This window comes from Tigriopus californicus, chromosome 10 (assembly GCF_007210705.1).
Source record: "Tigriopus californicus strain San Diego chromosome 10, Tcal_SD_v2.1, whole genome shotgun sequence".
NCBI lineage: Eukaryota > Metazoa > Arthropoda > Copepoda > Harpacticoida > Harpacticidae > Tigriopus > Tigriopus californicus.
Genome location: NC_081449.1, coordinates 10216335 through 10230002, shown reverse-complemented (window position 1 = coordinate 10230002; position 13668 = coordinate 10216335). Strand labels below are relative to the sequence as shown.

Below are 13668 nucleotides of genomic sequence, written 5' to 3'. Positions count from 1 at the left end.
GGAAAACTCACGAACATATATCCTCTTAGATGTACTGACTAATTTCGTACTCTTTGTTTCTAGGTTGAAGGAAATAACACGGGCGAAGTCCACGTGGTACTCAAAAGAAAATACCGTCAGTATATGAACAGAAAAGGAGGTTTCAATCGACCTTTGGACTTCGTCCATTGATTTGATCACTACATCATTGTTTTCCTACGAGCGTCCATGCTATTCCCGAGAACGAAAATAAATTACATCACTGTTTCATGTTCCTCGAATCAATTTATTTTAAATCGCGCTGAGGTTTCCCAATCATTGGGGTAGGTTTCATACTTTCTAAATCTAATGATTTGTTCTTAAAAAAAAATCGGGTTGGTTATGCTAGCGATAGGTTGTCGAGAAGATAGAACCCCCCCCGATCAGACCGAAACGATTCATGGTCGGCCAAAATAGGTGGCGATTTTGTTGGGAAGGGCGACTAAAGAGAGAATTAACATGGGCCCGTGTCACTATAAAGAGTAGAAAAACTTCGCACACAAATTTCCTTCCAATCAATAGTGAGAATTTCTTGAATCACAACAGCAGACGATATCGGTCGCCGTAGAATCACAGTTCGTGGAGTGGATGGATGGTTTTTTTTTGTCTTTTGTTCATAAACTCAGTTCCGTGGGGCGTCATCATTTGAGTGTCCTGAAACACACCGTCTCAAGCACCCTGGCCTTCACTTTCAACCATTCATTGTTCTTTTTCCACAACCACACTTGAATCCATCGAGGATGAGGGTATGCTCTTGAATGCTTGTTTCTTGACGATGTGCTTTTTTTGTTGCAACAGTTATCGCCAAAAGAAAAGTAGTCGGTTTACTACTTCTTTTGATCTGACAAGAATAGGAATGGCCTTTTAGAATTGCTTCATTGGAGATAGATTCCCGTTGGCTTTCCGCCGGGAACTGTGGGTCTCTCTGGGACGCGAGGAGGAACATTGGGGACAGGGCGCCTAGAAACAAACACAGAAACAAAAAATGGAGGTGAGAGATGGTGGAGGTTGGTTGGTCAGCCAGTCTGTGTCAACTGGGACTGTGGGTGGGCAGCCGAGGCCACGACGAAGACGAGGAAGAATAAGAAGATCAAGGCGACGAAGTAGAGGGGGAAGGGAGGATATATGTAGACAGCTAGGATCAGTCTGACAAAGCGCTGCTTTTGGGGCGAGGGGTAGGAATGGGCGGGGCTTTGGGCTTGGCTCGAATAAGGCACGAGGCTCGTGAGAAGGATTTTTTCACTTTGGGCACAGACTGAGGGGACATGGGCGACTTGGAATTGGACGCTGAGCTCCCAAAAGTGACGGATTTGCTCTTTTGAGGTGGAATGGGGGGTGGAGGCGTTCCCCCCCTGGGTGGAGAGGGTGCCATGGACTTATTCTTGGTGCCTTTGGGGTGGCACACAATGCTTTTGATTACGACGCCCTTGATAATGGTCTCTTTCTTGACTTCGAGAGTGTTGGAAGTGTCGTCCTCGTTGGAGGAGGAAGAAGAATCTTTCAAAGATGAGGCCTTCACCCAGCGACTTGAGAAAAAACAGAATAAAAGAAAGACAATGATAGTGAGAGAACTACGAAAAACGAAAAAAGGAGAAAACAAGAAATCCCATTGGACTGAGGAATGCACGGACAGAAAAAGTCAAAAGTCTATGAGAGAGAGAGAGAGAGAGAGAGACCAAAGGAAACAGTGTTAGTTTATTAGTCTGTTAAGTAATTAGTAGTTGATATTGTTTTCTTTCAATGACTTAATAATGCTAATTTACGGTGGAGCAGTATATAACGTATATTGTGTTCGAGGATTCAAGGAGACCGGCAACAACAGCAATATCATATTCATGTATGTAGTATAAGTGCATTTACACAATCACGCCAAGGACAATGTGGAGGGGAAATGAAGAGAATATGAGATCCTTCACGGGTGATAACATAAAGGCCAGAGCACAGAACCATTGGCTGATCTGGAAACTAAATGACAAAGTACGAGAATCGGTGGCCACTTTACCTTACAATTGACCGAATCCTTTCTTCTTGAAGATTAGAGTAACAAGCAACATGTACAAAGGTCAAATAGGAACAGGATTGAAATCAATTCAGCAGGGACAGTTGTAAATGATAGCTAGTTCATGTACAGAACAGAGGTTTGTGTTTTCACTCATGGAGGCTTTCATTCATGTCAAGAATATAGTACTTCATCAATAAATCACCCAGCTCCAGTCACAACAGGACAAAAACTAAAACAAATTCCCAGAGGTGCCATTTTTCGTTTCACACATTGGTGGAAATCGCGAGGGATTGATAGAGAGCTCCATATGTTTCGTTGACAAGGTCGACGACCGAGGTTCGGTAAATGCAAGAAATTAAGAGAAAGACATCTTCGAATCGATCAAGTGTACATACTTTCAACGGCTAAGTAGTGTAAGGAAGGCAGGACCGAAGGTGGTAGGGAGAGAAAGTAGGAAAAAAATAATTCAAAATGCTGACAGGAGATGATATCGGCAAAAAGTAAAAGAATAAAATATAATAGGTCTCGTTGTTTCCACAGACACGCAATAGATTTTCATCGTAATATATGTTAACTTGCAGGCTCGAACCTATGAAAACAGACTAACAGAATCGAGGGCCAAATGGTGACATCCTCTGAACTCAACACCGCTCAGGACGACCAGCCACTGGATACCACTAACTTCAAGGGACCAACAATCTTCAATTTACCACCGGCACCACCATGCACCAAGACTCGTTGGAAATGAGCTCCTCAATCTCATTGAACTTATCTTTTCTTGCCGAAGCCACCCATAGCATTGGCCAATTGGTTTTGGACCTCGTTAGCAGCTGCTTGAGCCGCAGCTTGAGTTGCCGCTCTTTGCACATGCTGACCCATATTTCCGAAAGCGCTTTGCATCCCTGCGGCTGCTTGGCCCATGCTTTGCCGACTATCCGACGATCCAAATCAAAGAGACGCGGTCGGTGAAATCAAGTTGTCGCAAACAAGAAGCCGTAGGTGGGGAGGAAATTTGAATTCATACAGCGAAGAGTAAAGGTTAAGAAAAGTGAAAGCGAAAGTAAGAATGAGGTGAGGTGTCGATTGAATATTGATCGGAGCGGCCGTGGAATGATTGGTATTGGTGGTCGAGATGAGAGACAGAGAGGGGCAGCAGCGATTGGCGCCAAAGGAGACGAGTGTGTGGCATGGGCGGGAGAAGCAAAGAGAAGATTTTGTTATTTAGCGACGTCTGTCGATGAGATCACGGATGGTTGTAGAAGTGGTAGTTGTTGTAGGTGTGGCGTGGCAATTCATAATGCGTGAGATAGAGAGAGCAGCAAAGAGAGAGGAGAGGACAAAAAGAGCCCATCAGATCAAGTTAGTTCTAGTAGTTGGTTAGGGGCAGGGAGAAGTAGATTTGATCAATTCAATGCTTTTCCAGAACTGTACACAAAGCGCCAATGAATCAAAAGTCTCTCTACCCAGTACAATGTTAAAGCCCAAATGGACAGAACAAAAACCCATGCCCCAACAGCCACACAAACAGAAACGCCATTCTTTGCAAGGACGACCTTTCTTAGGGTCATTGGACAATCATCCCATACTTCCAATCGGTCAGTTGTATCAAAGCAATTAGGGAATATCAAATGCCAGGGTTCTCAATTGTAACACTTACGTTGGAATCATCGGAGGCGGGAGTCCGGCAGCTCGACCAGGTGCAGAGGGAGGAGCTCGACCTCCTGGAGCGGCAGGAGCCGCCCTTGGGGGCTGTGGAGGCTGCCTAGACACTGGAGGCGGATTTCGCCTCGGGCCTCCACCGGGTGAAGGTGGAGCTTGGGAAATTCCCCCTCCCCCACCATTTCCACTATTACCCCCACCTCCACTACCTCCTCCGCCGCCACTACCTCCTCCGCCACCCCCACTAGACGAAGAGGATGTGTGCGAGCTGGGCGCTGGCATCCAGTTCTTTACGGGAGGAGGAGCCGGTGTGCTCACCGTGGCCATGGACACATCACCAATGATCTTCAGAGCCTCTTTGCAAGCATGGTATTGTCTCAACATCTCTTCTCGTTTAAGAGCTTCGTCAGCACTCTCTTCCATCATGGAATGCTGAAAGCAAAGTCTTTGTTATTCATTTGATCATTCAATGGTAGGTCTCCTAAAAACAGCTCCTATGCCAAGGTCCGTCAATTGCTGACACTTTTAGATGAGAAGTTGTTGGAAATCATTATTATGCTTGAGAATGCTGGTAATAGAAAATGAGGCCAAAATGGAGTGAATCGCCAATTGAGAGCACCAAAAATCTACAATATCTTACCGTGTCTCCAGTCGCGTAAAGCTGAGCGAGGAGTTCGCTGTTGATGAAATTCTTCACATCATTGATCATAAGATACATGACAGTCTTTGGTACGAGGTCCCGGCACGTCTTTGTTACAATTTTCATGTAAGAATCCACGAGATTACGGATGGTTTCAACTTGGCGCTCCAATTGTGGATCAACAGACCCGAGTGAGGCTTCTTGGCTCTAAAAGAAATGAAGTCACGAAATGAGTAGCGCCCAAGTAAGAGGCCACAGCAATAGGCGCTATGGGATCATTAGTCCGATGAAAAAGACTGATGCCACTTTGTGGACCCATTTTTGAAAGTAACCCAAACCCAACTCCCAATGATTGACAAGGATTAATATAGCCATGTGCGAGTTTGATGCTCGGGTGATCGTGAATGAAGGAGATACGTAGATGACCATTTCCATGCTTACCCGGCTGCCTTCCTGCAAGAAAAGAAAACAATCTCCGTCTCAGTGATACAACCCAACAATCGTTCACACGTGGTTACCCATTCCGAAAAATGACTGGTATTAACGTTAGTTTTTTAACTGGACACGAAACATGAATCAGCAAACGTACAAAAACTCTTAAGCATGACGCAGTTTGTATTTTCCAGGCTGTCAAGATGCAGTTTGAACAAATATATGACGAAAATAATTCTAGCAGAGCAATCACAAACAAACGAGTCTTGATTATTCATATAAAAACAATGAATGAAGACTTGACTTTGAAACCGACAATATTTATCATTGCTAAGATGTTTGCGATAACACGCCACTTCAATAAAAAAAAAAACTCGAAAACTTGCAAGAATTAGGAACTAACTATTGCAATAGACTATAGGGCAAGGCATTCTTATACTGATATGAGTTTCAAGGCCGTGGAAAGATCTCAGGCCGCATATTTCGTAAAAAAGATGCAGCATAATGGCGCCTCTGCCATAATTTAGGCGTGCTCAGATTTGAAACAGGTTTGCAGAACTATCGCAATCGCAATGAATCTTTTGAAATGTATCTTCAATGAATTAAATCCTTTTTTAAACGAACGGAAAAGCAACATCGGCAAATTTTCACATTCATTGAACAAAGCGCTCGTGGATGACTAATGGAACAAAACATTCGACGAATTTTGGACTTCTGAAGTTAGTTCAAGGCTCTACTTTAATCATGTGCAACCACAAAATTATGTACCACAAAATTATGTCAAGAAAAAGCATTGAGCAATTTAGGTAACACATAGCTTACCCCATCCTAAGGGAGAGAAAAAACCAGGATAAATCAGAAATAGCCGATAACGAGGATGAATAGCCATAAATATTAGAGAAAAGGTGTGGTGGCGAAGAAGATTATGTAACGTGGCAGTAGCAAGAAAGAGAAATGAGCGAATTTGTTAATACAGTATATTTGGAACAATCTCCAAGCAAATGGAATCCAATATTTGTATATGTGTGCTTGCTTGGAGGAAGAGCTCTACTAGGGTTTTAATTACCACACCCACAACATTTAGATGAAGAATACGCATTTCCCCCCATTCCATTCCGTTTGATGTGTATGTCAGTCCTGTCAAGTAATAGCTCTGATTTTCTTTTTTAAATTAATAAATAAATACAGTGTACGTATATTACTATTTCAAGACAAGTATTGGTCAGCGGTCTGTTACATACGGAAACATTACTTCACAGGACTGTTCCTTAATCGAATCACGTTAAATAAAAGCCAGGCTAACGAGGAACAAGCACATTAAATTGTGAGGGATCTCTGCACTTACTTCTCCGTCGCCGTTGTTGAGCTCGGAAGTCTTCTCAGGATAAACTCCAGCCCTCAAAAAGGACGCTTTCCACGAATCCACTTCATCCTGAGTCTCGCAAGACAATTCAAGGGTCTTGAAGTCCTTGTACACGTTCCTGTTTTCCGGGTTGTATATCGCAAACATGTGACGCCTGGACATGAACCCGGCTTCAATATCCCGCAATTTCAAACTGTCCAGCGGGAGCATGAACTTCTTATCTTTCTCCTATTTTGAAGCAAAGAGAGGTCTCAGCTATTTTCTTCGCTCAAGAGAGCTATGAACCCACCTCGTCATCCTTGAACCAAGAGAGAGATTCCGATGTCAAAACGAACCAATAATCTCGAGATCCACCTTTCATGATACCCAAGTTGTGGATGGACATGTAGCCTTTTCGAATGACCTGATTGCCCAATTTTCTACCGGTTTTCTCAGAGTTTTGATTGGTATTTTGCGCACTAAAAATGGAAAAGAAAAAAAAAACATGCGTGATGAAACGATCTCCTTTGGGGGCGAAGCCGTTAAAATTGTCTCTTACTTGGCAAATCCAATGAAATCTTCGTGGTTGGTGTTCATATAAGCCAGCTCGCATTCAATCAGCATGCAAATCTGATCTTTACATCGTTGCTCCTTTTCTCGAATGTAGGTAGTAATAATCCGCTCGGTTTCTTCGCGAAGACGAGGGTAACGATTCATCTGAAGGATATCAAGGTAAATTTGAAGTTCTTCTTCCTAAGGTCACCAAGGCAACGATCACCCCATTACAAGATGTGGTGAATTAGGAAACAAAAGCAAAGACAAACGGTGCATTGTTACTGAACAGGACTTGAACAAAACGATGAGGCAAAAACTTAATTGACTAATTGAGGTTAAATGAATGGTAGCGATGAACTAACTAACAGCTCTTTCTATTGGTACAAAGAATTTCCCACGCCCCATTTCAATTAGGAACTAAATATGTTTTTCGGAATTTTAGTCCGGGAAGTACCGGACAGCTGCTCTTTCAACAGGCATCAAAATCACCCATTGAATAGCCTTCGGGCATAATGCAGTTGGTACGAAAATTTGTTATGTTTAGAGCCGTTAGGTTCATCAAAATTAAAAAGTAAAACAGCTGAATTCATGCACACCACGCTACCTTGGCCAGGCCTTCAACAAGGATTTTCTGCATTTCTTCGGTGACCAATCCCACGACTTTCGTAGCGGGTTCCCGGAGACAAGAAATCTGCTTCCGCGCCACAACCTCGAAAGCTTGGCCGGGAGTAAATAATCCAATCCGCACTCCTGGTCATTTGAAAGGGGGCGAATCAATGCAAAGGTGGTCAAAGTTGCGGGATGCAGGTGAGGGATATGAGAGGACGGGAATAAGAAAACAAAAAAATGAAGCAAACAATTTGGGTGTGATTAAGACAAAACAGAAGAGTTACCAAATGTGTACCAACATTTCAAATCCTCAGTCAGCGTTCTGACTTTGAGTGAGTAAGCTTGACATATTTGCCTGGTTTCATTGATTCAAAAAGAGATGATAATTCATCACAAAACAAAATTGACAACCCATACAAGCCCAAGACAGATAAATCAAGGGAGAGTGGGGGTGACTTAAATTTGCAATAAGTCATATACCCGCCAAGCGAATGTCAAAGCATTTGATCCCATTCTACGTGTAGGTATGGCAAGGACATTTTCCAATACTGATGTCATCAATCAGAGCTTTAAGTGGTTTGAAAATCAGTGTTTCAAAATCTGAGGCCACATTATTTTTTTTATATCTCGTAAACATTTCAACGAAATGGTTTTTTGATGCCTCTTGGCACTTGCACTTTTCGCTGATCATTAATTGCATCAGCATTATTTGCCATTCTCTGAGTAAGTAACCCGGTCTTATGGCATCCAATTTCGTCCTTTGATCAGAATCATCCCATAATAGCCCTGAATAAGTGAATGTCTTTGCTTTTGTTTGACCACAGGAGGCTTGTAATGCAGCTCTCAAACTACGTAGATTTATTACCTTGGCCGTCGCCACCTTGAGGGTGCTTAAGAGCTCCTGCATCACGAGGTCAACAAGTTTGATTGCGGGCTCCCTGAGGGTTCCAATTTGCTTATAGCAAATCATCTCAAAGGCACGGTCAGGGGTGAACATTCCTATTCTAACACCTAATAAAGGAGGAGGAGGATGCAACAACAAAGGAAAAACGCAACTAACTAAATCACTAATTGAATCACTAAACCCAAAAATAATATGGATATGTGAAAATAACAAGAAATCGCACTTATGTTCAATGGAGCAAAACTAAAGTGGCTTATGGGAGAGGAAAAATATGATTGGGAGAGTCTAACATCAACTAACCACGGAAAGCTTTGGTGAGGTATGAAACAATCATGCCAAATCAGTTAGAAACTATGTTAAAACAGCGTCTCGTTAGCTGGATTCAAATCAATGCTTTTAACGAGATGCAATCAAATATGCTAATTTGCTGAACGCGAGTGCTCGACAGGATACCTTTTCTGAGACCATTCGGATCACATTGGTTAATTCTTGTACCACGAGATCCACACATTTAATGCTAGGCTCTTTCAACCTGGCTATTTGCTTAGTTACAATGGCTTCAAAAGCCATATCAGGCGTAAAGAGACCCACGCGAATACCTGTAATCAATTACATGTTGGATTCTCTTCACAAGAAAGCGCCAATAAAGATGGCGTTTTTTTACTTTTAGGGCATTTCCATTTTTGTAAATATAACATGGACAAACCAATCTAGAGAGGCTTACCGTGTATATTCCGGATAGCAAAGGCAATTTCGCGCCTTAATTCCTTCTCATCGAACTCCATTCGAACGATTTCATATGGGAAGCGTTCGTGGAACAAACGGTTGATCTTAGCTCCTCCGCTCAATTCCAATGTGTTGACTGCCGCCGAACCACTGCCTTCAATGGATCGTTCGAAATCTTGTTGCAATTGTTGAATACTCCTAGAATTGGACAAATCATACATAACGTGAGAAACACACTTTCAATGTGAGATGTCAGAGCCAAGATTTGTCTCACTGTAGCATCGCTTTGGTTTTGATGGCTGGATCATCTGGTCTGAAGTATTTGTATTGCTCCACTTCCTTCTCTAGAGATAAGTACTGCTTTTGAAGGCGATCCCGGAGACTCGGAAGTGTCTCACGGATGTGGTTGGTGAGTTGTTGATTGAGAACTTTCTGCAAGTAAGGTGAGCCCAGACGGTCCGCCATGTTACGGTATGAGGGATGACTGAAATGACGAAGGAATATTTCTTCATGAGATGGTCAGAATCAATCCAGAGCAGCATAAAGTTTCAAGACAATTAATACAAATGAAGCATTTGTATGTTATTTTTGAGGTGGAAGAAAACTGGGGTAGTGTTTTACCTTAGGAAAAACTTCCTCTCTGCTGCCATGGCGGCTTTGATATCTTTTTTGCCCTCGATATCCTTTTGAGACCGATTGATGACGCCTACATATCCTCGTCTTAGAGGCAGGAATTTGTTTTCCAAGACCTCTCTGGCATCCGTACCGTCGTCCATCAAGTCCAGCTTTGTCAACACACCAATGGTTCGAAGACCTAAACGATGTTTAAAATGTGTACAATATTATCAATGTCCCAAAGCTTAAAAGAAAATCAATTGACAAAGAACAAAGGGAGGCAAAACCATGCAATGAAAAGAAATGGAAAAAAAGAATGTGTCAGTTTGGATGGGAATAAAAAATAGGGCACTGGGATAAACATCGTCGTAAGGGCAATGGAAGGAGTTGCTCGTTTTCCAAAATGTCTCTTAAAATCACAAAGGGCTGGTCTCTGATTAAAGCTTCAAATCACAATGGTTAGGCTCTCTGCAAGTCTTGCGAACCTGACGGGTCAGCTTCTTTAGCCATTTGAAGAGCATCGCTTGTGGCTATATCAATGTTTGCAGGAATGACAGCAAGAATGAGGCAACAGTCTTTCTGAATGTATGTCATAATCAATGACTTTATCTGTTGCTCAACATCTTTGGGTTGGTCTCCAACAGGAACTCGAGTTAACCCAGGTAAATCGATGAGGGTAATGTTTACAACTGAAACAAATTAACACAATTCCGTTGAACATAATACGATGACGTATGAGAGACAGATAAAAAAGAAACGAGATTAGCAATTCTAAATTGCATCATACTAATTTAAAAGACTACTAATGTGACTTATGATGAATGGTAACCAGTGAGTGAAAAATAATTCATAATAATAACGTTCTCATGAATCTCTAACACAGCTATAACGGCAGTTTTACCGTCAGGATCGACAGATTTAGCCAAATTCAATGCATCTGAAGTTGCCAAATCCGTGTTAGCTGGAGTCACGGCCAAGATCAGGCAGGTTTCTTTGCAAATGAATTGCATGATCATGTCTTTAATTTGGGCCTCAATATCAACAGGTTGATCTCCGATGGCGATTTTGGTCAGACCAGGTAAATCGATTAGTGTTATGTTAAGGACTGGAAAGAAAATATGAGGTCCATATATGACTCGAGGGCCGACAGGTGGGAAATGGGGGATGAAAGTCTAGACACTTCGAAGAGGGGCCAGAGTCAAGATGGACAAAGAGTAGAAAAGAGAGGGAGAGATAGAATTGACCGCACGGTTTTGTTTCCCATTTGCTCCATGAATTGAGCTTTTACCGTCCGGATCGGCGTATTTGGCCACCATTAGTGCATCCGACGTGGCAATATCGATATTGGCGGGGGTTACGGCCAGGATCAAGCACGTGTCTTTTTGAATGTAAGTCATGATCATTTCTCGGATTTGCTGATCAATATCGTGGGGTTGATCGCCTACCGGGATTTTTGTCAATCCGGGCAAGTCAATGAGGGTAATATTAAGCACTATTGGGAGAGATGGATTAGTAGTACCCAATTGTGCCATCCAGTTTGGAGCAAGGAACCTCGGGCAACATCAAACACGAAATCAGTGGCGACGTCCAGAGCAATGGAACATTGTCTTACCATGAGGCGAATACACTCTCAAGTTTATGGGAAGGTTAGAAATGCCCTTGTTCGAGCCCGTCATGCGATCGGTTTCATCCTCGATTTCCTTCATGATGGCGCCAAAATCCATGAACTTCTTGCCCTTGCAATGAAGAAATTCGCCATACTCGTTGGGCGCATTGATGAGTTGCAAAATGAGAGGTCGTCGAGTCACGATGCCCGAGCCTCGGGGAAGGAAATCCCTGCAATAAACGGGGATGATATAACGTGTGGGCAATCATTTCATTTGTCATGAGGTCCGAAAACCTGATTCCTACGCTAAGAGTAGACGGCGTGAGACAACGGCCTTGAGAAGGCAAGAGAAAGTTCCCAGGTCCCAATGTTCCATGATACGACCAATGCGATCCCACAAGCATACGCAGACCCCCACACACACTCACACACTCCCTCCCTCCCTCTCTCTCTTTTCACGTAGACACGCACTGAGACGTTGAGACTCGGGGGCCATTCTGTTCCTTCAGAGGAACATGGATCAATACCAGTCAGCTGACCCATGATAATCAAAAGTGGGACTTCAAGAGCCTATTACTCCTCGAAACTTCGAATCCTGTCACTCTTAATCCTTATTCAAGCACTCACCTTCCCACGAAATTTTCCAAGACGGATGATTTACCCGCTGATTGACCACCCACCACCGCAATTTGCGGCAGATCAATGACCATGGGCACCCCGAGTTGTGTAAAGGCATCTTGCATGCGATTAATAATAGGGATGAGGGACTCCATCCCATGATTGCCCGCTGCCATCTTGAACACACTGAGGCTCCGGACACGTGCGGGACACCTGCGGGCTCGAGCTCACGGCGGAGGATGACCAACCTATTAAAAATCCACCCACTCCACCGAATCTGTAGACGTTCACTTCGTGTCCAGAGACTCCAAGTCACTTCGTTCGAGGACAGCACTCCCACTGTCTGAGAGACACACTCCCCCCGTCCGTTCCTTCGTTCTTTTGTGGTGGTGGTGGTGTTGATGGCGGTCTTCGTCGATCGACGTCGGTGGGTCCCGTGGCCTCTTCGCCCGCTTTTGAGTTAGTTAGCTAGCTAGCTGGCTGGCTGGCTGGCTGGCTAGTTGGCTAAGCGTCGGCAGGGCTGACGGGCAGGCTGTCAGGTTCGAGGTCGCGCCCCGGCGGCTCTACTGAATGAGGTTGCCTCCTCGTCCTCTTCTTCTGTTAGGGCAGAATTCGTATCGTGCTATCTGCTGGAGCGCTCCTCTCTCTCCCTGAATCGGTCGGTCTGGAAATCGGTAGGTCTTGAGCGAGTGGATCCGGATTCCGCCTTCAGAGCTCGTTCCTTCTCCACCTCCTCCTCCTCTCCTTTTTCCGCTGCCTTGCTCTGACTCACAATGGGCGTGTGTGTTTGTGTGTGCAAGGAGCGACGACTTTGTCTGCTGTCCGTCCGGTCCTTCACCGCCCGTCCGTCTTTGGGGTCTGGTCGGTCTTGTCCCTCCTCGATAGATGATGATGAGGATGAGGCGAGGATGAGGACGAAGAGGATCAGTCGTAGGGGACCAGTTGTTCTTCCTTTCTTGGATTTGGGACTACCTCGGTCAGGGATTCGAGCGCACGAGACGTTGGTGACGTTGGGTGGGTGGGATATTCCTCTTTCACGAATGATAGTAGGCGTGGGCACCGTCCTGAACTGTTTGGCCCTTGAAAGATGATGATGAGGATGAGGCGAGGATGAGGACGNACCAAAAGACTTAGGCCAAAAAGAGCCAAAAGAAAAGCATCCAACGACAGTGTCTCGTTCGTTTTGGGGATGAATATGCTGGACCGAAACAAAAAAAAAGAATTCAAAAAGTTCCAAACTCACACCTTGTCAATGTCATTGTTGTTCGTGCTTTTTTGTGCCCAAAATAAACTATGAACGTGTGTGTGCTGAATGTGTGCATGGAGGTTTAATGGGAGCTGTCAACTCCGTGGTCTTTTGATTACTATTGCTATTTTCATCTGAGAGACGACGACAGGAAACTGATGAAAGATGTTCGATTAACAAGATTTATTTAGGGAAAATAGCCAACGTGGGTCGAAATAGTTTGAACAAAATAGATATCAGAAAGAACAGCCAGGGAGAGATGATACAAAAAGTAAAAACATGGCCATAAATTAGACAAGGATTTTAGACAAAGCCAATTTTCAAAAGAGCTAAATTTAAAAGAGGTACATTTTGACGCTACATCTGGTCACGTTGCCTCCGTCTCCCATTTCTCGTCACTTGTGGCGCTTCCCAGAATTGGCCCCAATACCTAGAGGTCTTGGTACAAAAGCGACACACGCTCCAAGTCAGATTTTTTTGGCATGATTTTTCTCGAGCTTTTCCAATCGTCACAGGTTATAATGTGTCTTTTTTGTACCTTTTAATTTTTATATGATATTTGGCTTACTAACAAACTTGAGTTGGCAGACCAAGCTAGTCCGTCCTTGAATGTTGGGTTGATCTTGAATGCCATCTATAAATTTGTCCAAGTCTGACTTGAAAGATGCTACCAGATCAACAAGGCCTATGTTTTCC

At 43.8% G+C, this 13668-nt stretch overlaps 2 protein-coding genes across 11 annotated transcripts in view; one reads left to right on the top strand and one right to left on the bottom strand.

Moving 5' to 3' along the window:
- The window catches only part of LOC131889486 (U4/U6.U5 small nuclear ribonucleoprotein 27 kDa protein-like), a 3005-nt gene extending 2756 nt beyond the window's left edge, over positions 1–249 (top strand). The window contains exon 3 of the mRNA XM_059238600.1: positions 64–249. Coding sequence (XP_059094583.1) covers positions 64–171 — 108 coding nt within the window. The 3' untranslated portion in view covers positions 172–249. The remainder of the gene's footprint in view (positions 1–63) is intronic.
- A 314-nt stretch (positions 250–563) lies between these two features.
- Positions 564–12806, bottom strand: LOC131889483 (dynamin-like). Of its 10 annotated transcripts, none has more exons than XM_059238589.1 (14): positions 11736–12806; positions 11115–11338; positions 10404–10607; positions 9509–9701; positions 9162–9371; positions 8886–9085; positions 8615–8760; positions 6653–6810; positions 6404–6572; positions 6097–6342; positions 4761–4772; positions 4320–4526; positions 3678–4111; positions 564–1544 (listed from the first exon to the last, which is right to left on the bottom strand). In XM_059238589.1, the coding sequence occupies exons 1-14, from the start codon at positions 11900–11902 to the stop codon at positions 1160–1162; spliced, it is 2955 nt and encodes a 984-aa protein (XP_059094572.1). In that variant the 5' UTR covers positions 11903–12806; the 3' UTR covers positions 564–1159. The 10 variants fall into 10 exon arrangements, with proteins under 10 accessions (XP_059094572.1, XP_059094573.1, XP_059094575.1 ...); XM_059238590.1 differs by lacking the exon at positions 10404–10607 and adding an exon at positions 10791–10994 and having other exon boundaries at positions 11736–12804; XM_059238592.1 differs by lacking the exons at positions 8615–8760; positions 10404–10607 and adding exons at positions 8123–8268; positions 10791–10994 and having other exon boundaries at positions 11736–12804.
- Between the last annotated feature and the right edge of the window lie 862 nt (positions 12807–13668).